A 27,497-nucleotide genomic window follows, 5' to 3' on the forward strand; every position below is an offset into this window, starting at 1 on the left:
CCCCTTACTACCATTCTGTACTGCTTGGATGAAGTCTGATAAAACTGTGTTTTTATTTCCCTTAACTTTGAAAATGTTATTTTTACAAACCTTGTATCTACCTTCTAAAGTCCATTCATCCTTCATAATTAGGTGATTAGGAAAAGATCATACATGGCAAATGTGCACAAAAGCATTTGCTTTTATAGAGATTCGAAAGGACATATGCACTCCAGTATATACAGTAGTATTAGCAATACCCAATTATGTAAAGAGCCCAAATGTCCATCGACTAATGAATGGATAAAGAAGATGTGGTATTACTATATATAATATCATATATATTATATACAGAATATAATTATATATATTATATATAATACCCTATGTATAGATATACTCAATTACATAAAGCACACAAATGTGGTATTATTATATGTAATATCATATATATTATATATAATACCCTATATATATTAAGGAGGGCAGTTGTTGGGATGAACATTGGGTGTTATATGTAAGTGATGAATCACTAAATTCTGTTCCTGAAATCATTATTACATTATATGTTAACTAACTTGGATTTAAATTAAATTTAAAAATTAAAGAAAACAGAGTATATGAGTCTTCACTTTTAGAATGGAAGCGAATTTTGTAAATTTTCTAGTTTAAGCTTCTTGAAACCATGCCCCTGCAAAATTTAGTGATTTGCTAAGTTTATGCTGTTGTTTTTCTAGAGCTAAAGTAAGGCTTAAACTTTTTTCAGTGTGCACATTGCTGGTAGTTTCAGTTCTTATTCTAATTTTTACTCTTACTCTTGAACTTACTATAGAATTACATGCATTCCTTCCATAATGTTTGGTGATTGTTGATATATCAGCAGTTGAGGATGATTTAGAGGCTTGAGGGTCTGTAGTTTGTTACTTAATTCCAGGTATGGAGAAACTTTCCCACCGTACAGTTAACTATCTCTACATTCTTGTTATTCAATACCTCGATCATATCGTAAGTATGGATCCTGGAGTCAATGACAGGCACTCAAACTCCATTTTATTTATTTCCTTCCTGTGTGAATTTATAGTAAGTTGCTTATCGCCTTTAAAGTTTAGTTTGCTCATCTAAAGAACAAGGGTTAGCACAGTGTCCATTTCATGGCATTGCTCTGAGGAACAAGTGACGGTACATGTTAGGATCCTTGCACAGTGCCGAGCACAGTGTGTGCATGCGGTAGTGTGAGCAGCCGCCTCCATGGCTGCATGTGCTTTGTCTTCGGTATGCCTGCCTGCCTGAATTTATCCACAGTGACGTCACCTCCCTTGATATACGGCCCAACCCTCTGCTCCCAGTGTCATCATCATCATCTTTTTATAACCTTTAGCAGCAGAATATAGATCATCTGTCGAACATACAGGAGGGTTTGCCGTCAGCCACGTCTGGCTTGGGGTGAGTGAGGGTGCATGTTCTGTGTGTTGCCATCACCACCAGTGAAGGTGAATGTTTAGGTCTGTGCCTGGCAGGCAGCTCTGTAATTTATCATCTGGTTTCTTAAGCTACAGTGACAGGGATGGCACTCTGTGGGTCAGCCGAAATAGTGGAGCACATTCTCTTGTTGGTTTATAGCTTCTTAGGGTCAGTGAGAGCCGGGGTTAATTCCGTAAGGGAATCCATGGACTGTGACATGAATTCCATCAGTTGTTCATAAATTATGAAAGAAATTCTAGGAACTGCTTTTGGAGTTTTAACGCTCTCGGGCAGAAGGTTAATTACTTGCCTACAGTTCCAACCAACTTTTCGTGTTAATAGATACCGGCTGTGTAGGCCCTTCTGTTCCAGGCATGCTTGCACATTGTCATTTGAATGTAGTAATAAATCACTGTCTTAGGAAATAGTTAATTTTTTAGTAAATACCTGTGATCAGCTTAGAAATAAAGGACCTATATATCATAATTTGATTATACTTGGATTTTAGCTACCGTTTTCTCATTCTTTTTTTAAAGGAATTTATTTCTTTGTAGAATATTCAAAGCTATAAAAACAGTTCCTATAAATGACTATACACATTAAGACAATATGATAACTATGAGCAAATAAAATAGGCAATCAGCAAAGTAATTATAAACACAAATGAACATTTAGGCAGGTGGTTTTCATATTTTTACAAGAATTGGATAACCTTCCTGTGTTGAGAGGAAGCTTATTTTGCTATATTTATTTTCTAAGTGGTTAATTACTAACATTAGGGCAAAATGAATGTCCTCTTAGCTTTGGATAATCTAAGAGTTAACAGAACAGCTGAGTATTGAATCTGCATAGAAATAAATGATATTCTGCAAATCATAATTCTGATCCTTATATCTCTGCATTATTTTGACACTTCAGATCATTTCTGAATACCGACCACATCAGTGAAATGTGGTATTTTTTCCCTATTTTTTACTCTTTCCATACTTCACACCTCCCAGTTGATTTTGAGTTAGTGACAAAATAATAGTTTAAAAGAGAGGGAGAAATATTCATTTTCATTTTCATTGGTAGTATTATAATCTTTTTTTAATTAAAAAAACTTCATAGGCCCTAGTTTCTAATGCAGAAACTATAGTGCTTATGTCAGGGTTTGTCATTGGGCAGATATGAGGCACAGAGGGAAGAATGAGGGAGTGACACTTGTCTTGGAATGTAGTATCATGAACAGTCACCAACTGGATTAGTAATATAGTCACAATGACGCTAATAATAGGGAATATTTAAAATGCACCATTGTTGGGGCACCTGGGTGGCTCAGTCAGTTAAGCATCCAACTCCTTCCTTCCTTCCTTCCTTCCTTCCTTCCTTCCTTCCTTCCTTCCTTCCTTTCTTTCTTTCTTTCTTTTTCCTTTTCCCTTCTTCTCTCTCTTTCTTTCTCTCTCTTTCTCTTCCTTTTTTTCTGAGACAGAGCATGAGTAGAAGAAGAACAGAGAAAGAGGGAGATACAGAATCTGAAGCAGACTCCAGGCTCTGGGCTGTCAGCACAGAGCCCAAGGCGGGACTTGAACCCACGAACCATGAAATTATGACCTGAACCAAAGTCAGACATTTAGCTGAGCCACCCAGGTGCCCCAAGCATCCACCTCTTGATTTCAGCTTGGGTAATGATCTCACAGTTCATATATTGAAGGCCCATGTCAGACTCTGTGCTGACAGAGCAGCACAGAACCTGTTTGGGATCCTCTGTTTCTCTCTCTCTGCCCCTACCCTGCTCATGCTCTCTCTTTTTCTCTCAATAAATAAATAAACTTTAAAAATGTACTGTTGTTTAGTAACTCTCTTTTTGTCTCTCCATTTTTTTTTATATACTTGGATCTTTTGATTATATTATTTAATATAATGGAAGTGGCCCAGACAAAGTTTTCATCAACTGTATCTCAACAGCCTTATCTATTAGTACGTTTCTATGTCATATGAATAGCGACTTCTGAAATTTGGGGCACATTTTTCTTTAGTTTAGGAAAACTATAAGAGAGCTATTTCCTCTGATATGTGCTTTCTTCTACCATTGCTACCACTTTCTGCCCTGAAAACGGCTTCTCTGTGTGTTGTTTCCTGAAACTCTGAAGTGTGCCTTGGAGCTGGGGAAGGTTTTATTCCTTTGCTGGTTTGAGGGGAAGGAGAATCATTTTTGGGGTTTTTTATGGCTCAGAGTTACATACTCTTGACTCTTGCTCACTGCCACTATTAGTAGAAAGCCCCTCCACATGCAGGCTCCTGAGGTTTGACTACTTCATCACTCCAGGACCACTGTTCACAAACGATGCTCATAAATACCGGGCTAAATAAAATTTCTGGTGAAAATTCCTAAATATAGGAACCTGCTGGGCAAAATTATTAGTTTTCCCATGGAATTCTGACTCCCTACCAACAAAACAAATCAGTAATTACCTTCCCTTTGTCTACTTACCTACCTTAATGTGTCCCTTCCTACTGTAGTGCAGAGAACTTGTGTAGGAATTGTTCCTTCTTGGACAGAGTTTTTAAAACTTTGCCCCTGTCTGGATTGTTCAGACATTTCTCTTGTTTCCTTGCTTCTGTCAGCGCTCATGTGAAGGACTTCGAGAAGGTGTCATGCTCTTTTCAGACCAATCACATGTGATGGGTGTCGTTTATGTCCCTGGTTGGCTGAAACCAGAGCACCTTCCTTAGGGAGTCTTTTACTTCTTCTTTTTAACTAATTATGTATTTTTGATTACTCATTAACTCTTCTCCTTTTTTGTATTCTGCATCTCATATTCTGCTTTGTTTGCATCTGTAAAACTCAGTGTTTATATTGCTTTCAACCCATAAATATTTGGTGCTTTTTGAGATTAGAAAATTAGTGAGCACCTGGCTCTCCTATTTTTCTGTTCCCCTACGGACCTTACCTCACTGGATTTGGCATCTTCTTAGAAATGAGGTATGGATACTGTATCTGTAAGATTCTTCAGGAAAAGAATGCATCTTATATTTTTTGTGACTCCAGTCATAGAAATTGCATTAAAAATAGATTTGTTTTGATTCAGGTGGCAAAAGTATTTTGAAATGTAAAGGTCTCCTTATTCAGTTAACTTTAATTTTTATATTTTATTGCCCATTTTCTTCTAATAGTAAACCATTCAGACTTTTAAATGTTGAAATACAGGGTGCCTGGGTTGTTCAGTTGGTTAAACATCCAACTTTGGCTCAGTTCATGAGTTTGAGCCCCACATCCGACTCTGTGCTGACAGCTCAGAGACTGGAGCTTGCTTCAGATTCTGTCTCCCTCTCTGTCTGCCCCTCCACTCCTTGCACTTTGTCTCTCACTCTCAAAAATAAATAAACATTAAAAAAAAACACAGTGCTGTCTCTGGTTGGGAATATATATTCCAAAAAGAAAATAAATAAAAGTTGAAATATGCAAGGAGATGATGTCAAGTTCAGAATTTTGATATCTTTCTTTCAAAGAGGGTGTCCTTGGGCTTAACTTCTTCAGATCAAGCAAGATTTTGTAGGATATGATTAATAGGAACATTCCAGGAGTAACAATGTGGGGTTCAGTGAGGTCAGTGGGGTTTCATAGCTCTTTCTGCTGCAGGAAAAAAAAGTATTTCAATTCATAGAGAAGTGCCAAGAATGAACTTCAGTTACTCCTATTTGTCATGATAACATTTCACTTCTCTCTGTGGTATACTTTTAGTTTATTAGATGCTCCATAAATTGAGGGAATTGCAATGGTGGAATTGGAAAAGTGATTGGTTGGTGCTTGTGCAATTATATTTTTTAATTTTTATTTAGAATGAGTCATTTTCATGTCTTATAACAATTTCCTTAGTCCATAAAAGCAAAACAAGCCAGCCCATGATATTTGTGGGAAACAAATTTAAAGTTCTAAAGAATTCCTATACAGAACTTATATTTTGAAGTTCAACCACATGAACCATCTTAGAGTATTTTTCATGAACTTACACTTCTAAGGTTTGCTTTTTCAGTTGAAATTTGTCCTCTCCAAAATTGATTCTTGTTGGAAAACTCAAAGTTATAAGTAAAACTATGGCTTCAAAATCATTAAATATTATTTAATCCAATTATTTAAACATTATTTAATTTAAATTCACTGAAAGTGGGAGTTTAACTTTATTTTATCTTAAATTATGTTTTCTGTGTGTTTGCATCTTTTCATCTTTTTAGAAACTTATGAGAGTTCTCTGAAATCTCATAGCCTTTAATTATACTGACAAAATAAAAATTTAAATTATTAAAGTATTTCCTGAAAATTATTTGCTTTTATTTTAATCAAAATCTCTTAAAATGTATACATTAGATATTAAGTTTTTCTGCTTCATTAAAATCTACCAAAGCATAGGGCTCATTGGCTTTACATTTCCCTTTTTAAATTGTGGTAAAATATACAGAATATAAAGCTAATCATGTTAACACTTTTTAATCTTCAAGGTTGGTCATGGTTCTTATTGCTAAATTTGTTGCAGTGTATTTAGTAGCTGGAAATAAAATTTGATCATAAATCCCTTTTATAGAGTAGTCAAGTTTATTTCTTAAATCCAAGGGATAATTTGAGAATATCAAGGTTTGCAAGATGTTGGACATTGAGGCTGCTTGTGGAACAATAGATGGGGAGTCAGTGATGTGGCTTTAAGGTCCCTTTGTCATGACGATATATGCTACCCTGCACTCCCTTCACACATTTTGAGATTCTGTCTTAATATTAATATATCAACTCTTTGGTGAAGTCTAACATTCTCCTGATGTCTTTAATTAAAATGAAATTCCATGAAATAATGGTAATGTCAACAAATTATAATCTTAATGGCATATATTAGACCAGAATCTGATTTTTTCCTGTTTTTAGCTCTTTTTGCCACTGGATGGTTGTTGTCGTAATGCATTTTCTTCTTCAAAGACTCAAGGTAACTTGTTTCAGGACCAGTCTAGACTCTGGTAAGATGCTCCATGTGGCATCCAGATGTCCCCTTTTGTTACCACTAGCAGCATCAAGAAGGCCATCTCCAGTTTTCTGTAGCTCTTTCTGAACATCCTCTACCCTCCTCCCTGCATATTTCAAGTACTTAAGCTACTTCCATCTCAGTGGACCAGCTATGAGAATTTGGAGGCACTTATTTCAAGTTCAGTAAGCTTAAATACTTCTTTTTAAAAATTGTTTTAATGTATTTATTTTTGATAGAGAGAGAGGAGAGAGAGAGGGATCATGAGCAGGGGAGAGGCAGAGAGAGAGGGAGACACAGAATCTGAAGTAGATTCCAGGTTCTGAGCTGTCAGTGCAGAGTCCAACATGGGGCTCAAACTCATGGACCATGAGAACATGACCTGAGCCAGAGTTGGGGGCTCAACTGACTGAGCCACCCAGGCACCCCTTAAATATTTTGAATTCAAATATGAAGAGTTAAAAAAAGTGTCCTTCAGTCACATGAAATTGGCACCAAGGATTGGCATTGGCATTCATTCACTTCTTTTGCCTTTGGAAACAACCTTAGTTCAGTCCTTCTGCCCACTCCCACAGAGGTCTTTCTTAAACCTATCTCTGTTATTTTAAACCTGTTTTCTTCATATAATTTATCAACATCTGAAATTATTTTATTTTTTCTTTACTTTTTCTTGTCTTTCTCACTATACTAGTAACATTGAAAAGGCAGTGACTTTGTGAATCTATTTACAATTGCATTTCCAAAGCTCAGGACAGTAACTAGAAGATGATGTGCGCTCAAAAAATATTTAATGCATGACTAAATTAGCTTCATGGAGTATCCATTTTCTGTCATTTTGAAAATTAACTTGAAATCAACTGTTTACAATTGCCATCATGCTTGTTTGTTCCTTGATATGTTTGAAAAAAACCCCATACAAGTGGATTTTAATACTGTAGTGTCAGAACGTAATTTAAAGAAAGAAGCAAATGCAAAGAATTCATCTACTTTCCTTGGTTAAGTGAAAAATATTTTGCTGTTATCTACACATCAATATTTGTGCTTCTCTGGTCATTAAATATGACTGTCAGTAGCTAAATCTGATAGCTATTTGCCAAAATTGTATTTCCCTTATAAATGTTGAAGGTGGTTCTCAGTGCACAGCTTAATATTATGTTAGAATTTGCAGTCACTTGGGACCTGCATTGAGACATAACACACATTCCTAACTTGCCCTCTACTTTTCCTGATAGCTTTGATAACTAAAAGAATTCTTGAATTTACCAACCAGAAAGATCTGGTTAATGTTAACTGCTATTGCAAGGAGCAGAGTTTTGTCAATAACTTTAAAAACTCTAACCTAATTTGCAGAAAATACTAGCTATGTTATTATACATAATGACATATATAATGGCTCAGTTGGTTGACCATCCGACTTCGGCTGAGGTCATGATCTTGCGGTTCATGAGGTCAAACCCTGCATCAGGCTCACTGCTGTCAGGCTGTCAGTGCAGAGCCCACTTCAGATCCTCTGTCCCTCCCCATCTCCACCCTCCTCCCCAGTTCATGTGCTTTGTCTCTCTTTCTCTCTCTGTATCTCTCTGTCTAAAAAAAAAGATTTATATCCTCAGGGTTAACTCAAATTGAAGATTAGTTCCTGTTTGCTCTAGAATAATTTATGTGTAGATAAAAATATTTCCTAGAGACATATTCATCACAATAATTTGAAATAAGGAAAATATCATATGCATAATGTGAAAAAAAACTAAGAATAACACCTTCCTTTAAAAATGAAAATTAGGCAAATGACTTTAATAATTATGAACATGTTTATTTGTACAGGTCACCTTCAGCTGCAGATTGTGTGGAACTGCAGATGGCTTTGTCCTCAGAGTCTTAAGGTCTTGATTGCCTTAAAGACGCTCAAACCAATGCGTAGGAGGGTAGCAGTTTAATGTAGAGTCTAGGCTGATTTGCAAATCACACAGGCAAGATTTCAAATGAATTCTCTTTACCAGAGCCATTTACCCACTGACATCCTTTAAAATTAGAGTTCTATTCTGGGATAGTAGATTGAATGAGTGGGGTTGGACTTACCCAAATTACCCAAACATATCAGCTGATTATCACTGAATCTCAGGGTTGGGGTAGGAACGGGGCAGAAATTCGGTCCTCTAGAGGTACCAGTTTCTCTTCTTCTGGGCAGTTTACATGTGCCTCATGTGCAGCACAGAGAGACATCAGTGAATAAATTAATGGCCAATATTATGGGGCAGCTGTGTGGCTCAGTTGGTTAAGCATCCAACTTCAGCTCAGGTCATGATCTCATGGCTCATGCGTTCAAGCCCTGAGTTGGGCTCTGTGCTATCAATTTGGAGCCCAGAGCCTGCTTTGGATTCTGTGTCTCCCTCTCTCTCTGCCCTTCCCTCCCTTTTTTCTCTCTTTCTCTCTAAAAAATAAACATTAAAAACAATTTAAAGGGGTGCCTGGGTGACTCAGTTAAACATCAGAGTCTTGGTTTCAGTTCAGGTCATGATCTCGCAGTTTCATGAATTTGAGCTCCACCTTGGGCTCTGTGCTGTCAGTGCACAGATTCTCTCTCCCTCTCTCTCTGCCCATCCCTTGCTCATGCTGTCTATCTCTCTCAAAAATAAATAAATAACCTTAAAAATTTTTTTAAGTTGCAAACATTGTGAGTCCAATTACTGCATTCATTTGCTAGGACTGTTATAACAAAGTACCACAAACTGAGAGGTTTAAATGATTTGTTGTTGCACAGTTCTGAAAGCTGGGAGTCTGAGATCAAGGTGTCAACAGGGTCACTTTCCTCTGAACTCATTAGGAAAGGACCTATTTGAGAACTTTCTCTTGGCTTCTGGTAGTTCTTTGCCTTGTGGCCACATCACTGGGCTCTTCAAGTGGAGTACTCCTTACATGGAGTAAGGATGTGTGTCTGTCTTTGCATGACCTTCTTCTTGGATATTAGATTAGGGATCCATGCTACTCAAATAACATCTGCAAGGACACGTGTTGAGATAATGGGGGTTAGGACTTCAGCATATGAATTGGAGGGGAGGCACAGTTCAATCCATAATAGTTAACCATGTACTTTTATTGTCCTAATTGGGACACTGGTGAAAGTGAAGGGAGTACTGTTAATCATTAATCTGCGATAACCCGCATAGACTGAGATTGCCGTAGGCAAACCTGAATATATGGTCACTGTCCCTCCGAGATAGATACAATTTATCCCATTTTTCAGAGGTTCCATGAGGTTGAATAACCTCCCCAGAGTTATATAGAAAGAGGACAAGTATTATTCAAATTCAGGACAATCAGATTCTAAAAAAAGGAGAAAATCTATGCTTCTAACAGAAGTTAACATTTTCATGTCTATAGAGGAAGTTTCTATACTATGACACTAGATAATGTAGAGAATGGATTTGTTTTGCTGCATTCTCTAAAATTTCTTAAGTTTATCTCTTTCCTTGCTTAATCAATTTTATCTATTAAGAAAGAAAATAGTAACCTGGTATATTATGTTGCACTTAAGTAACATTTAATTTACCTGATGACTGCGAGTCTATGATTTTTGTTTGCTTCCTATTCTATTAGTATTTGGAGAGGGAGAAGACACCTAAAGCTGAACAAAGAGAATAACCATGAATATTAAATTATTTTAGGCTAGGTAGAAATTTTTTGAAATGACTTTGGAAGTGTAAACCACTTTCCTGATTTTATCATGCTTTATTTGTCATCTAGATTTGATTTGTTGGTTAACTTTTTAATAAGAAACATTTTAAAATTCTTCATTATCACTAAAGTAAAACAAACTCTGGAAAATCTAAAGATTGCTTTCCTTTCATACTTTATGAAGAAGAAAATAAAAAATTACCTGGAAATTACGATGCAGGAGTCACCACTGTCAGCATTAGCATTTTCTGTCTTCTTCTGTATTCTTCAGTTCTTTTTTTGCAAGGGGTGGGGTATGCATGGTAAAGGTTAAATGGTCAAGAAATCAATAAATGATCGTTGTGGCTCCTCATCCTTCCACTACTCCTGATGCTGTTACTACTGTTGCTGTTATTAATTCATTTTTATTTTTGTCATCGTCATCAAGGAGAAGCATTCCAGAAATATCAGAGAAGTGCACTCAGTAGGACTTAGGGATAGAGGGGGCAGTGAGGAAAAGGAAGTACATTATAGGGCTAAGTTTCCTATTTGGTAGCTGGATGATTGTGGTATCACAATCAGGACAGGATATACAGAGTACATACGGTCAGAAGTTGAAGACGTGAATTCAGAATGCTGCATTGAGTTACTTGTGGAGTAAGATACCTGCTTGATGTATGACTCTCTTAAGACTGGGGCTCCACAGAGAAATCTGGATTAAGATAAATACGTTTTATCAGCTTAGTGTTAAAATAAGATTATATTTTCATAGTTTTTCGAGTAAAGTGGACGCTATATTCTTCTGACAATAAAGAGCCACACCTTCCTAGAGTCATGATTATAATAAGATCAAAAATTCCAGGTCCACTTACTAGTACTAAGGTTGATTTTTGTCTCACAGAAGAAGTTGGCAAGTCTAGATAGTTCTTTAAAGAGTCCTGTTTCTGATTTTATAGCCATTGTTACTTTTATTCACCATTTTGTTTTTCCATTTTGGGAGGTTGTCATTATTATACAGTCCCAGTTTAAGGGGACTGTCCTGGGTGCCCCTTCCCGGGGAAGGGTGATGAGGATCTGAGCCAAAGGGGTGATGGCACAGTGCTTTGCTACCTCACTTTTTTCTGACCTGGAGACTTCCTCTGTTTGCAGGTGAGCGGCCCTATCAATGCCCTTACTGTGAGAAAGGATTCAGTAAAAATGATGGACTGAAGATGCATATCCGTACTCATACGAGGGTAAGATTATATTCTAACTCATTAATAGTTATTATAAAACCATACTTGTTTCTTTTTTTTAAAAAAAAGGATATTTAGGGGCACCTGAGTGGCTCATTTGGTTAAGCCTCTGACTTCAGCATAGGTCATGATCTCACAGTTTGTGAGTTCAAGCCCTGCATCGGGCTTTGTGCTGACAGTTCAGAGCCTAAAGCCTGCTTTAAATTCTGTGTCTCCCTCTCTCTCGCCCTTCCCCCTTGTGCACTGTCTCTCTCTGTCTCCCAAAAATAAATTTTAAAGAACATTAAAAAAAATTTTAAGAAGATATTTACCTTTACATGAGAAAATAAAGGTGATGTATCTGAAATTATATGTTCATATTTAAGATGGACATTTGGTGATACATATTTTTTTAAAAAGACAAAACAATGAAAGAAACAAAAGTCCAAACTCCAGAAGGGTCCTCATTCTTTGAGTTGTGAATATGTTTAGGCGGGTTAGGAGTTATAATTGGCAAAGTACCAAATAAATAGAGTGCAACATTTTAATACTAGAAAGTATAAAAGATGTTGTCTTACAGAGCATTTGCCAGTAATAGGAACATTCTTGAATAGAGACTTGTCTGTTGGCTGTGACCACTAATTAATACATATGAGCAAGTACATTTGCAAAAAAGATGTTGAAAATAATGTAAGTTATTGGAAGCAGTTGAAAACTGGAAGGAACAACTCACTGCTTCACAGGGCGTGCCTGGTGCTGCCTTCCATTTTTTTCCAAGGGTGCCCTGTGTTCTTTGGCTTGTCAGTGCCTCTCTCTGGACTGTTGTCATTCTGTTACATATGACTTCCCCCTACTCAAGCATCTAACCCACCTGCTGTATAAAGACCAGGAACAGCTCACCCTTCATCCAGCTACATTTCTTAGCTCACTATTCTGTTTAGGGCACAATTAGATACTTTCTGTGAATTTTCCACTTGGAAATTTGACGTTTGTGTAAATAGTTCTTGATTTTGCTATACTTATCTTTTCACTGCATTGTTTCTCATGCTGTTCTTTTTCAGTCTGGCCTTTTAAAAGTGCTTATGGTCTGTATATAAATGACATATTTTTTCCAGCTTTTAAGGACATGCTTAATCCCCTAAGAGCAATTCTAATTTAGGCCTTTCCTGGATTTTACTTTTTAGCTTAGCTATAAAATAAAAACTTTAGAGAAAACACATAATAATAATAATATCCTTTCCAGTATAATTATATTATAGCCTTCCATTTCAGTTCAGTAGGCCGTAAAAGATACCCTCTGAGGTCCTATTAAGAAAATCACTCTTCTTGTCTTTCTTTTGGAGGACAGGGGCAGTTTCTCTACTCATTAAAGCAAATCCATGGCGGGTTTCTCATTCTGGTTTATAACATCATAACTATATTATATGAATATTAGTAATTAGAGTACTTACTAAATATAAAATTACTTTATAAACATAAAGAATGAGACAATTATGACTGCTGATAATATGACTTAAATGTGCATATATAAAATATTTATTTCACAATCAATACTATTAAAGATATTTAAGTTGGTTCCGTTTAGGAAGTTATCTTATATGTATACAGTTTTCATAGTAGTATTAATGATGTGTTTCAAAGATGCCGGTATGCCAGCAAAGGAATTCTGGTCCCTCTCATCAAAACTAGTGACATTAACCAAAATCTGGGCATGGTGCATACATACTGTATTATTCCACATGATGACCCATGATAGACATGATTATGCCACAGAAGAGAGTGTTTAAATCACTGCAGGAAAAAAAAAACCTTTGGGTTCTCTCAAGAAAGTATATTTCCAACTCAAATAATTAGTTTTTACTTTGTTTTAATATACAGTTTAGTAATGACACTAGTAGAAATAGTTATAATAAATACAAAGCCCACCAATCACATGCCAGGTACTAGTGTGGGCCTTCACATTAATTCATTTAAGAAACCTCATAACAATTTGTTCATTAAGATCTTATAACAATTTGTTAATGAATTTAAACATTCTTTTAGGCTTCTACAAGGAAGGTATTATTATGATTTCTTTTTAAAATAAGTCAGGCAGAGAAGGCTAGATACCATATGTATGCACTCATAGGTCTAACAGGAGAACAGGAGAAACCTAATGGAGGACCAGGGGGAGGGGGAAAGAGAGTTGGGGAGAGAGAGGGACTCAAAACCTGAGAGACTTTTGAATGCTGAAAACGAACTGAGGGTTGAAGGGGGAGGGGGAGGGGGGGAAGAGTTGGTGGTGATGGAGGAGGGCACTTGTGGGGAAGAACACTGGGTGTTATATGGAAATCAATTTGACAATAAACTATTTTTAAAAAATGAGAAACTGAGGCACAAGTAATTAAGTACCAAAGCTGAGATGGGAATGCAAACAGATTGACTTCAGAGACCACCCTCTTACCTACTACATACATTTGCCTTTTATTTACTTAAATATTTGGGGAGCCTGGATGGCTCAGTCGGTTAAGCATCTGGCTTCGGCTCAGGTCATGATCTCACAATTCATGGGTTCGAGCCCCGTATCAGGCTCTGTGCTGACAGCTGTCTGGAGCCTGCTTCGGATTCTGTGTCTCCCTCTCTCTCTGACCCTCCCCTGCTCACACTGTATCTCTCTCTCAAAAATAAATAAAACTCATTAAAAATTACTTAAATATTTTCACTCTACTGACTGATGTACTTTCTTGTATATTTTTAAACTAAACAAACTGCAGTAATTACCCCAAATTTAAAAGCCTCATGTTCATTTGAATATTTGCGCCTTGACTCAAGGATTCTGAAACTGCCTCAAGGTGTCCAGGTGCAGGTGGTACCTTTCAGCAGCTCTCGGGCACCCACTGCGGAGAAAGAAAACAAACCCCAGCCTTTGATTAAGGGAACACCCAACAGTGCCTCAACTCGAAGCACCCAGCATTTTAGCCAGAACCCCGTTCAGATAGTAGAGGACTCCAAAGGAACAGGCTAAATAGATACAAGCCTTTCAGGTTTTGCCTCAAACTCTTCTTTGAATTCTCTTTCATGTATTATTTGTGTTTTATAATGGACAGCTTTTGTTTTGAAATTGTATTTCCTAAGCATTGAATAGATACAGATATTCTCTGCATATTAGCGCAACTTTCCAAAAGCTAAGATTATCTGCTGATGCAATCTAATTAATATCAAGAACCAAAAGACACTTTTAAAAACAAGTTGTAGAGGAATAATCCGTGCAAGTTTATATTTTCCCAGTATTACTGGGGTTTTATAGGAACAGATGCAAAGATGATATTACATTTGGACTGTAACACATTTCTGTTTTAGTTTTGTATTCCCATGGTGTTTGGTATTCAGATAGCTCTAATTCTGGGCATTTTTGACCTATTTCAAAAGATAATTTTAATTCCTTTACAACAGAAACAAAAACTATATTATTCAGCAAGTTACGTCTTTGAGAAGTTTGGTTAGTCTGCACAAAGTGCCTTGCCATGCCTGCACCCTCAGATTTGCATTCTGTGGTTACTGCATGGATGCCTGCGTGAAGGAACACAGAATCCTTTCACTCTGAGTATTGTGTTTACATGGTCCAGTAAGAGCTGCAAATGTGGGAGACAGTTTTGCTACAATTCACATTTTACTCCCTTGTAGAGAGGCCACGGCTTAAGTCCAAGGCTTAATTTCCTCTATTGATTTTTTTTATCCATTTCCTTCAATATATTATTTACTCTCCTAATTTTTGTTTTTTAGCACTTACACTATGTTGTGCTATATGTATCCACCCTGCCTATCTACAGTTTGTTATTAATAGTCATATTCTGGGAAAAAAATCTCAGCTATTTTTAAAAATTATTTCTTTGGTCCCTTTCTTTCTTTCTTTTCCTTAAAGGATGTCAGGTACATGTGTTACATTGTTTGATGTTGTCCCATACTCTTGGTAAGTAGTTCTTTTCTCTTTTTGTTTTACTAGGTTTGCTTTTTGCTTTTTTTTTTTAATTTTTTTAATGTTTTATTTTTTTATTTATTTTTAAAATTTTTTAAATGTCTTTTATTTATTATTTTTCAGAGACAAAGAGAGACAATGCAAGTAGGGGAGGGTCAGAGAGAGAGGGAGACACAGAATCTGAAGCAGGCTCCAGGCTCTGAGCTATCTGTCAGCACAGAGCCTGATGTGGGGCTCGAACCCACGAACCGTGATATCATGACCTGAGCCGAAGCCGGATGCTTAACTGACTGAGCCACCCAGGCGCCCCAAACGTTTTATTTTTGAGAGACAGACCACAAATAGTGGATGGGCAGAGAGAGAGGGAGACACAGAGTCAGAAGCAGGCTCCGGGCTCTGAGCTGTCAGCACAGAGCCTGACACAGGGTTTGAGCCCACAGACCATGAGATCATGTCCTGAGCTGAGGTCAGACGCCAAACTGACTGAGCCACCCAGGCGCCCCTATTTTTTTAAATTTTTAATGTTTTTTTTGAGAGACAGAGAGAGATAGAATACAAGTGGATGAGGGGCAGAGAGAAAGGGGGACACAAAATCCAAAGCAGACTTTAGGCTCTGAGCTGTCAGCACAGAGCCCAACATGGAGCTCGAACCCACGAACCATGAGAACACGACCTAAGCCAATATCAGAAGGTTAACTAAGGTGCCCCAAAGGAGTTCATTTATGATATCATGTTTTACACTTCTGATATTTCCATTTAGCTTTTAAAAAATAATTTCCATGTCTCTGTTAAAATTGCCCATTTGTTTGTACATGTTATCCTCCATTTCACTGGATTCTTAATATATTAACTATAGCTATTTTCAATTATCTGATCAGTTCACCATCTGGACCATCTTTCATTCTTGTTGTCTACTTTGTAGATAGTGGGTTTTGGGGGGTTACTTTTTGTATCTCACACAATTTTTATTCAGTGCCTATTACTATGTATAAAAAATAGTAGAGAACAATGTAAATATTATTTATACCTGGAAATAGACACACCTCTTTTTCAGACAGACCATTAAATGTGAGGGATTGAACTAATCTAGTCAAGAGTTGAACTAATTTTGGGTTTTGCTGTTGCTATAGTTACCATAGGCTTTAAGCTCCTCCCATGGTGGGCTGCTGTTTCCATGTTCTTAGTGGATGGTCTGGATGGTCAGGGGTTTTCTGCAGTAATTCTCCTCCGATGGCTGCCCCTGTATGCCTTTGCCACAGAAGAGGTCACCCTCTTTTTCTCTCTCCCCGTCTCCCTCTCTGCCTTTACACCTCTATTGGTTGTAGTCTGCTGGTGCTTGTTACTCAGCATGAGATGTGAGTAGGGCAGAGGACTCTTGCCTCTCCTCTATCTTTAGCATGAGGCAGGTGCCATGTACCTGAGTTTCTGAGATAGAACTTTCGCAGCATTCCTGCTCTTACCCATTGGTGGGAAACTTTTGCTTCTGCTTTAGTTCAGGTCTAGAGAGGCAGTGTCCTAGGCACTAGCTGCTGTGGCTATTTAAAAGGTAATTGTAGGGGCACCTGGGTGGCTCAGTCAGTTGAGTATCTGACTCAGTTTTGGCTCAGGTCATGATCCGAGGGTTGTGGGATCAAGCCACAGGTTGGATTCTACACTAAGTGTGTAGTCTGCTTAAGATTCTCTCTTTCCCTCCCCTTCTGCCCTTCTCCCACTCATGCTTGTTCACTCTCACTGTTTCTAAAATAAAAAAAATAGGATAAAATGTAATTGCAATTAATGATAACTACAATTAATTGTAATTTAATTAAAATTAAAGGTGATTAATAGGATATGTGGCTCATGGCTACTATATTGAACAGCAGAGCTATAAAATAATTCTGTCATCACAGAAAGTTGTTTTTTACAGCACAAGTCTAGAAGGGCTGGTGGCTGAACTTGGCCTTGCGTCAGTGGAGAATTTGGGGCATAAGTGAGGTTGCTGCTCCTCTTCTGACAGCAGCAGAACCCTCTGCTAATCATCGCAGACCTTGGGCAAAAGCACGTTCAAGAGCCCTTCCCTTTTAAGTGAGTTCAGGGTGCAGGCTGTGGGCAAGGTTCTGTCCTTCCCCAGAGGCAGAGCCCTTTCCTGGGGCCAGAGTGGACCAGGGATTCCTGCCTCACCCCAGCAGCAGATGGCTTTGCCTCCTGACAGAGAGAAGATACGAAACATGGAGGAGACAGAGGCATTTCTTTTCAGTGTCAGAAGGGACTGTGGCCTTGATGGTTTTGTGCTCATTCCCTGGCAGTGACCAGTCACCACCTTGTAATCTGCAGGGACCAGAACACAGATGAGTTCTGTCTGGTATTCCCGTTCCACCTTGAAAGCTTGTCCATCCCTGCAGCCTGCATCACTGATGGCAGCTCTCCCGTCCTGGCCTGCCCCTGACCTTTCCCATGAACACCTGGTGGAGCCAGTGGAACAGAAACTGTGCATGGTGGGACTTTCAGTGTACCTGGGTCCCCACAGTTCTAATCTGAGCTATCCCGATAGCACATAATGGACCTTTAAGAACCCTTTAACGTTTTACTTGTTTTCTTCCTACCCACTTAGGTGACAGCTGTTGCTTCCTCTGTGCTGAGACAAAGGGGAAACTGTTCTTGTGTTCCATCTCTGTGGCCTTTAGTTCACCTGCTTGTCTGGTGACCTAAGCTCACAAAATGCCCCATGACCTTAGGTTCAAAACAATGATGTATATTATCCAGCTTTTTTTTTTTAAATTTTTCTTGTTAGGGTGGAAGTGATGTTCTTTGTGGTTTTTCACATTTTAAAAGCAATAATTTATCTTAGCTGTCTAGGTTTGTTGGGATAATTTCTTGTACTTAATGGCTCTGGATTCATTTTCTGCTTGGAAGCTGATAAAAGCAGAAAATCTTACACTCCCTGACCAGTTAACACCTTCATTTAGTTAGGGAAGCATCCCTATTTACAAGCCCATGTGGTGTAGACCGCTGTGTTAGGTTTATACAAAGCGGTTCTGTTTCCCAGGCTGTGGAAAGGTCAGTCAGCCTCGGGGCAGGGGCTTGTCAGGCCTCCCACAGGGCAGTGCATTGGGAGTCATTTCTCATCTGTGTCTAAGTATCTCTCCTTACCGCCTTACTGGTCACGGGCTCTTTTCTCTGCTTGGGTGTTGGAGGAGACAACGTTTTGTGGGGAGCAAGACTTCTTTTGTGTGGGAGTAGGAGGGATTCTTTAGTTCGGACACTGTGGCTTCAAACCGAAGCTTTTTGAAACAAGGTTGAAAGGAAGTATTAATTTTTCCAGGGGTTTTAGGCTTAGAGATGCTTTATGCACAGTGGCAGACCCTCCTCTCCTTATTGCTGTAGTCCTTTTTCTAAAAGGTCTTCTTGACCCCCTAAACTGTATCTGAAGTAGATATCATTATGTGTAATGTCTCAAGTGCAAGTTAGTACGTTACACTTAGGAACAAAAATCATCTGGAAGTTACGGACCTTGGGTTTTTATTCTCTTAGACACGTTGAGCCAAAGCACTCACTGAGACAGGGCACATTCTCATAAATATCCATTTTGTAAACGTTAGGTTCAAAAGGAACCATTTTTGTAATTATTTACTACAGAAGGTTTCACATCTTACTATCATTTGTGATTTTCAACATGGAAAGCACCTGGGTCAATTAGAAAGTTATTCCAGAAAGTCTGCCTTTTGAACACCACTTAGAAACCCAATTAGCTTACATAACTTTCAAGGTCACAGCTGTCACTCCAGCCTTGTTTGTGGGAATAGCCAGATTAGTTCTTACAAATATGAAAATGCAAGTAATTGCCAGTGGTTAAAAGTAACAGCAAGTCTTTTATGTTGTTTATATTTGGTTAATTTTCTTTCATGATTCTTCTTATCCCTGAGCCTCCGGTAGTTCAGGTTTTTTGGTGGGTTTAGCAAACTCCTGCACTTTGCACTTTCTTTTGCCACCATGCAGAGAGACCCTAGGTCTCCAAGGCCAGATTGGAATGGGATGTCTCAGAGTCCCTGGGCATCAGGCATTGCTGAATATATCTGGAGGCTTTGGAGATGGTATACCGATGTAGCAATTTGAAAACTATACAATAATATCACCAGAGCACCCAGCTGGTGCATCATCTGGATGCAGTGTAAGCATGATGTTGAAGGAAAAATAAGGGTTAATTCATTACGGGTGAAGATGCGGGAGGAGGAGTGAGAAGTGGATACTAAAGGGAGGAAGACACAAGCAGAATTTTCGCAGCTATGGAAACATTGTGTAGGATTTTTGTTGCCTTGGTTGGGAACAGAAAGGGGTCTTTTAAGGGCAAGAATTGGCTTGCAGTCCTTAGGAACACATTATGAGGCATTCATAAAAAACCTAGAGACAGATGCAGAGGCAAATCTGCTGAATCAGGAAGGGGGTGGGTAAACTCATTCCAGGAAATGCTAGAGGAAGGGGGTGGTATTTGAGTTGAGCTTTGAGAAATATGGAGGAGGGTTTGCTAGGCAGATGTAACCACAGGGGCAGAGTGAGAGAGGTAGTAGCCAAGGATCCTGTAAGGTGGCCTGACTAGATCTGCGGATGCACATTGGCTGTAGCAGTGACAGGCCAGAACTGAGTTGGTATGAATCCTAGAAGCATGTTGCTTTCTGTGATGTGCTTCAGTTTGAGTAGAGGTGACATGATTAGCTCTCTATTGGAAAGGCCACTCTGAAGATACACTTGAAGGTCAGTGAAACTGTACTGGAGGCAGGGATACCCAGTCAGAAGGCATGCTGGAGCCAGATGCACTTAGGGAGCTCACACTGGGTGGCCATTGGACTTGAAAATAGGAACATATGTGAAAGACCCTTTGAAATGGTATTGAAGAGGTTTAAACACGTACTGCGTGTAGGTGATGAAGAAGAGAGAGGAGTCCCAGATGAACCTGGGATGCTTGGAAGGGGCACTTCAGGATATGATGATGCTCCACATGGAGACAGGAGGAGTAGCTAGTAGATTTAGAGGTTTAGAGTGTTTTATCTATCTATCTATCTATCTATCTATCTATTTATTTATTTATTTATTTATTTATTTTGAGAGAAAGAGAGACAGAGACAGCGTGAGCGGGGGAGGGCCAGAGAAAGAAGGAGAGAGAGAATCCCAAGCAGTCTCTGCACTGTCAATGAGGAGCCCGATGCCAGGCTCAAACTCATGAAACCGTGAGATCATGACCTGAGCTGAAACCAAGAGTCAGATGCCTAACTGGCTGAGCCGCCCAGGATCCCCTAGAGTAGTTTTATATCTATAAAAGAGAAAGAGATTAAAAATAAATTTAATAAAATTTTAAAAGTTTATTATGGCTTTAGAGAAAACATTGAATTTGTTTTTATTTTATTTATTTATTTATTTTTTTGAAATCTCACCAGCATTTGTGCTTATGGGGACAAAAGGGAATGACTCACTGCCACTATTTGAAAACATCTTTAACTTGGTTTTGGAATTAGTAAGCTTTTTATTGTTTCTACACATATTTTACATGCCTTGCAAATCATTTAAGATAAATGGCTTTGAGATACTATTATATTTTATTTGGCTCAGAAAATACACCTGCATGAAATTGAACATTCTTATTCTATCACAGTAAGCTGCCTTTCCTTTGTAAAAGGTAAAATCGGACCATTTGAAAAATAACTTCCCTTTCATGAACTGAGAGCATCATTTTCTCCCTTTCTTTTTCTCTTTTTCTTTTCTGTGAAAATTCTTTTTGATGGTCATCAACCCACTTTGCAAAGTGCCTCCTTTTTTAATCTTCTGTGCAACTATGCTCATGAGTTAGTCAGCATTCTTAAAATCATTAGTGAAGAAAGCTTTCAGTTCTCTGGTTAGGAATGATTTTATGGCATACCAAATGATGTCCCTAATTTAAACTAAGACTTCTGGTCCAGGCATTCTAGAACGTGATGATTGGTTCCCCGAATTTCTTAAGGGTTTGAGAGTAAGAGACAAAAACTTAAAATGAATTGGATTTCATACTTTTGATAAATGTATTGGGTAGGTATATTATCTATTATCCTATAGGAGAATGGACAGAAGTCTTTTGTGGAGTTAGATTCTCTTTCACTGTATGTAACAGGGCTACAAGGGTGGTGTTATATTAACATGAGGGACTGAACTGGTCCCAGGCATAAAGTGTGATTTTTCTGCAGTTTTTTTTTAATGGTACTTACATTATTATTCAGTATTTATATGCCTAACTTGATATTTTGGAACAAAACGAACAAACCTAGAACCATTCATCTAAAATGTAATGTGGGTTAGTTAGAATATTGGTGTGGTAATGTTAGCTTCAAGATGACTGCCATCAGTTTTTTTTTTCCCTACTTGTATGCACATTCTGCTCTTTGAATCTGGCCTGAACAGTGACTTGCTTGACCAATCAATAATAGAATGCAGCAGAGGTAATATTCTAGAAGCTCAGAGGCTAGGTCAAAAGAAACCTTGTAGCTTTTGTTTTTGTGGATCCATGCTTGGAAGACCACGTGTCATGTGGAGAGGCCACAGATAGGCACTTCACACAGCAGCCGACAGGAACTGCCAGTCAGGTGAGTAAGCCATTTTGGACACCTAGCCTATTTGAACCTTCACATGGGTTTAGCTGTAGCCACCGGACTGCAGTTACAGGAGAGACTGAGAGAGAGGATTCATGTCTCTGTTAACAGTCAGCTCACACAACCATGTCAGTACACATTGAATCCACAGACGCAGTCCACAAAACCATGACAAATAACTACTTCTTTTAGGTCACTAGGTTTGGGGATGGCTTATTACGCAGCAGCAGGTGACTGGAACAAGTGCTAAATATTCCCCAAATCTAGGTACAATTTTAGTAATATGATATGCTTACACATTTTAAAGAGGTTGACACTTCCGGATAAAGTGCTAAAGTAAGCACTTAGAGTATGTTCCTAAACTATTAACCTCCGTTATTGTTCCTTAACTTTAGCTCTTGGATTGCGATATCATCAATAGCACTGGATGATATATTTTGTAATTGGGAAAATACGATTTAAAAAATATTTTAACATTTATTCATTTTTGAAAGACAGAGAGTGAGAAGGGGAGGTGTAGAGAGAGAAGGATACACAGAATCCAAAGCAGGCTCCAGGCTCTGAGCCGTCAGCACAGAGCCCGACATGGGGCTTGAACCCACCAACTGCGAGATCATGACCTAAGCTCAAGTCAGACACTCAACCTACTGAGCTGCCCAGGTACCCTGGGCAAATATAATTTTATAAATATACACCTGGGCACCTGGGTGGCTCAGTAGGTAAAACTATGGACTCTTGGTTTCAGCTCGTGTCATGATCTCGGAGTTTTGTGAATTCAAGGCCTTTTGTCAGGCTCTACACTGGGCGTGGAGCCTACTTGGGATTCTCTCCCTTCCTCTCTCTCTGCCCCTCCTCCACTTGCACTGTCTCTGTCTTTCTCAAAATAAATAAATAAACTTTAAAAAATACCTATGTAGTTTAACAAATAGTACAGACAATTGTTTATAAAGGCATTTGCTATTCTGAAAAGGATTTGAGAGACCCAGAAATGTGTGAACTTGAAGGAACTCATGATACTTATATACTACTTAATTCATGAATTCAAAGTCTAATGGCATATCTGCTTATGTAATACTGAAAATTATATGAACGAGCTAAATTAAGAGCTTCCTTTTAAATAGTAGGCTTTATAATTGGTATGATATTGGGATGTGAGGTGAATAGGCTTATCACCATCATAACATTTTCTCTTCAGTAATTTTTAGAAAATTAAATGACAACCAAAGAGTCTGAAAGTGGGTTTTCTGGCAGCATTTAGTTCAGGAATGCTACCTATTTGGGGGGCCTTTGGTGTGTAATTCTTGCCTTTGGAGATGATGATCTGGCAAACGCAATTATGGGTGTTCTCCTCTCAAATGTAATGACCCTGAATAGACAAGTTAGTTGGGATATTCCCTGGTTACGACTTTCTTCTTGATTAGGACACTTCCTGATTGAAGCTGTTTGGAATATACAAACCTCTTTTTTTGAATTTAACAAACTTACTGTTATAATTTGTTTGTATCTTTCTCTTATTTAGACCTTGACTTCCATGTGGACAGAAATCTTATAGTCCTTTTCCTCAGTGTCTCTGTGCCTAGCTTCTAGTGGTTATCAGACCACTGATTTGAATGAATGGAATAAAATTATGTCAGAAGTGAACTATATTAAATTTACCAACAAATATATAGCTAGATAAGACATATGAATTCATTCATTCTTAATTTCTTCAAACAAATATTTGTTTAAGGAGTACAGCATGCTACAAACTGAGATACAGCAATAAACAGGTCAGACATTCTCCCCACTCTCTGTGAGTTTGGAGTCTGGTTATGTTAATAAGTATAATTCTTGCTTATTTTGCAATTTCTTCTCATACTCAGAAAGTATGATTAGACAAGAGCATGTGCATGAAGCAGATATTTGTGATATGCCCACTGTGTACCAGAAACCATAGTGTCACAGGCCCTGCCCTGTGTCCATCAGGGAAGGTGAACAATAAGAACATTACTTTAAGTCATAAAAAATAACAAGAGTACAAAGTGATGGAGTGGGAAAGTACTGGATCCCAAGCCTAGTCCTGAAGTCCTGGTGCCTTTGACGTGACCCTCTCTTGTGTCACAGTGGTACTTCTTTGTTATGTTGGTGTCTCCTGTCACATCTACATCTCTGTGTTTTCCTAGGTTACAGGGAATGGGAGGCAGTTCTTTCTATCTAGGCAACAATAGCTGATTATCCACCTGTCACTCTGTGCTTAATGTACCATGTTGGCATACATCTCGTTGCCCTCTTGGGCCTTTCTCGTTATCTGGCTCTAAAATCAGTTCTCAGAGTCTGTGTGCCAAAGAGGAAAGCTGGAGCCATACCACTCTGTTTAGCTGTCCTGACAGATGAAGTTCAGGTGAGCCATGTACCTTGGGCTACAGCATTGACCATGTATGATTCTTCAAACTTCAGCCTTATCTCCCACTGCTTGTTCCTCATTTAAGACAGCATTTGGGATGGAGATGAATGAGAACAATTATGTTCTCATTTAATGTTATTAGGGAAAACATTAAAACCCCTCTCATTTGTAGAAAAGGATGTAGATTATTTGCAAAGTTTAGTACTTTTTAGTAATGAGAAATCAGTTTACACTGATATATCGCTGTGCCAAGGAATTGAGGTTGACCGTGAATGTAAAAGTTGTCTTACTTAGGTTCCAGGAAATAGGAGAACTTATTTCTTCTGCAAATGTTTATTATGCATACCATGTGCCAGAGTTGTGCTAGGTACTAGGGATACATGGTTGAAGCTCTAGTACAAGATGCCTGGAGTTTCAGGTAATTTTATGTGGTGGATCATGGAGCATACAGAGGGTATAATAATAATAGTAATAATAATAAGGCTTACAGAGTAAGTGGAGGACAGGTGATGCGGGCAGTGGAGAAGCCCTCAATGTTGGAAGGTCAGTGGCCTCAGGCTTTTTGCTTTGTCAGATACTGCTAATACCTTTGTTTCTAGCTGCTTACTGGCCAGAACCAGCCCCACTTTGATTATCAAATTACTTTGCTCTTAAATCTTAGGGATCTCTTTGTTCTCTGATTCACTGATACCTTGGACTCATCTCAGCTTGCCAATAGTTTTGATGATTCTATCCAGGGAGCTTTGGGTAGGGATAAGGTAGTGTTCCAGGAAAATAGTCCCACACTAACTATCCCTGGAGAAACAGTAAAGCCTTTTCTAGTGTCGATTAGGTCTACCTTGTTTTACCCACTGCTTTATAGCAAGGAAAAAGATATCTGTGCCTGAAATCAAAAGGCTGTATTTCCCATCCTCCTTCCAGACCTGACAGGAGAGCTCTTTTCAGCATTTTAGGTGAGTGACTCTTTCCTGCCCCAGTAGGGTACAAAGAGACAGATACCATGCAAGTGCCTTTTTTTGTTATCTGTCATATAACTTTCAGTTGGACTATTCCCATGGGATATTTTAACAAAGATATTGGGGAAGGTTTGAGCTTATGAACAAGGTAAAATTCAGAAAATTTTTTATTTGCAGGGATTATTTATGGAGTATTTGGTTAACTGATTGATATTACTGTTATCCTGAATAATGGGAATAAAATCAGATCCCTGTGTCATAAGTTGCAGATACTTGGGATTATATATGGCCTTTCTTGATTATCTCACTAAAGTCCTCAACATTAAAAGCAAAAGAATTTATCACCGAGGTTTTGTGACCTTTGTTTCTATTTAACTTCGCTTAACAACGACTTTAAATATTTGTTGCATATATAGAGAACTCTTGATTAAAGAAACTTCCTTTGACCAATGTGGTGTGTTTCTAATTGGAACTTTTTAAGATCTAGGAGAGCATATGTTTAGTTTCAGTTGGCCAGATAACTTTTGCTGAGCCAACATCTATGTTATGTGCTGTGTATTCAAGGAAGAATTAAGAAAAAGTTCTAGTCCTTAAAGATTCTGGATGGAGCATCTGGACAAGATAATCAAAGAGAACCTGGCAGGGATCATGATAAAAGTATCCCAGGGATGCTTTCAACCCACTTAGGAGGGGCACCTGCCTCACTACAAGAAAAGAGTGCAGGCAGAGAAAGTGTCAGGAAAAAAATGGGAGTTTAGTCTGCAGGAGTAGAAAGCTCATTCATGAAGTCTCCGTGGAATGAAGAGAAAATGGCCGAGTAGCAAAACATCCTCCAAAAGGAAACTAAGGAAGAGCAGCCAAAGAAGCTGAAGGAGAACCAGGAGTAAAGAGGTGGAATCAAAGTCAAAGGAGAGGAAGTCGTAGTATTACTTGGAAAATTATACATGTAGTCTTCCTCCTGGGATTGTGTGATCTTCACAAGCATACTACAGGTTCTGAACAGTCCAACAGTAAAGACGTCTCTTGTTGTTTGCTTAACCCAGCATTTGCCATGGTAATTTGAGCAGGGTGAGTGAGTGAGTGAGTGAGTGAGTGAGTGAGTGAGTAGAGGAGGTGTGTGTGTATAGGTTCTACCACATTCTACATTCTACAGAACAATTTAAGAAAACACTGGTCTTGGGGTACCTGGATGGTACCTGCTCTCACTGTGTGTGTGTGTGTGTGTGTGTGTGTGTGTGTGTGTGTGTGTGTCTCTCTCTCTCTCAAAATAAATAAACATTAAAATGAAAAAAAATTTTTAATTAATTAATTTAGTTTTGAGAGACAGAGAGAGACAGTGTAAGCAGGGTCAGAGAGAGAGGGAGACACAGAATCCCAAGCAGGCTCCAGGCTCTGAGCTAGCTGTCAGCACAGAGCCCGATGCGGGGCTCAGACCCATGAACCATGAGATCATGACCTGAGCTGAAGCCGGACACTTAACCAACTGAGTCACCCAGGCGCCCCAACATTAAAAATTTTTAAAAAGAAAGAAACATTTATCTAATCCTTCCCATATATGGCTGCCACAGTAATACTTGTAAGGGTTAGATTTTATCACGTGTCTCAGTCATTAGGGAAAACAAAATAAACAGAAACAACCCCAGGATGGTTCTCACTGGCACCCAAGCAGTGTAGCCAGAGGTGCACTCTGTCCTACTTAGTCATACCAGTTGCCACTCCCCTGTCCAGCCCTTTGGTCCCCAAACACACAGATATATTCTGGGCTTTCGCCAGTCTGGACCATGTGTCTTTCTCCCAAAGTTCACCATGTTTTTTTTGCATCTGCTTCAGTATTTCTTGTTATGGCACAAATAAAATAATCATGTGTTCTGGTCTCTTTCATCTTCTCCCCACTCCCACTTCTCTCTGAGATCTTAGCTCCTTTTAAAGCTCCTGATCAGGTGTCACTTTAAGGTTTTTATTTTTAATGTTTATTTATTTTTGAGAGAGAGATAAAGAGGGGGGGAGGCAGAAATAGAGGGAGAAAGAACCTGAAGCAAGCTCCAACCTTCGAGCTGTCACCACAGAGCCAATGTAGGGCTCAAACTCCTGAATTGCAAGATCATGACCTGAGCTGAAGCTGGATGTGAAGTCAGACACTTAAGTGACTGAGCTGTGCAAGCATCCACACATCACTTTCTATCCAGCCTTCCTGGCCACTTCTGCCATGGACATGTCTTACTGATACATTATTTATACTATATTCATTCATTTTTTTCAGTTGTATATCACAGTTTTCCTCTTCTCCATTTTTTTCTTAGAGTTTATTTCATTCATTCAC

The 27,497-nt window shown here is 38.6% G+C and overlaps 1 protein-coding gene across 1 annotated transcript in view; it reads left to right on the top strand.

Moving 5' to 3' along the window:
• Positions 1-27,497, top strand: part of PRDM5 (PR/SET domain 5) — a 200,591-nt gene that overhangs the window by 141,340 nt on the left and 31,754 nt on the right. The window contains exon 13 of the mRNA XM_029916908.1: positions 11,229-11,314. Coding sequence (XP_029772768.1) covers positions 11,229-11,314 — 86 coding nt within the window. The remainder of the gene's footprint in view (positions 1-11,228; positions 11,315-27,497) is intronic.

This window comes from Suricata suricatta, chromosome 1 (genome assembly GCF_006229205.1).
Source record: "Suricata suricatta isolate VVHF042 chromosome 1, meerkat_22Aug2017_6uvM2_HiC, whole genome shotgun sequence".
In the NCBI taxonomy this organism is placed as follows: domain Eukaryota; kingdom Metazoa; phylum Chordata; class Mammalia; order Carnivora; family Herpestidae; genus Suricata; species Suricata suricatta.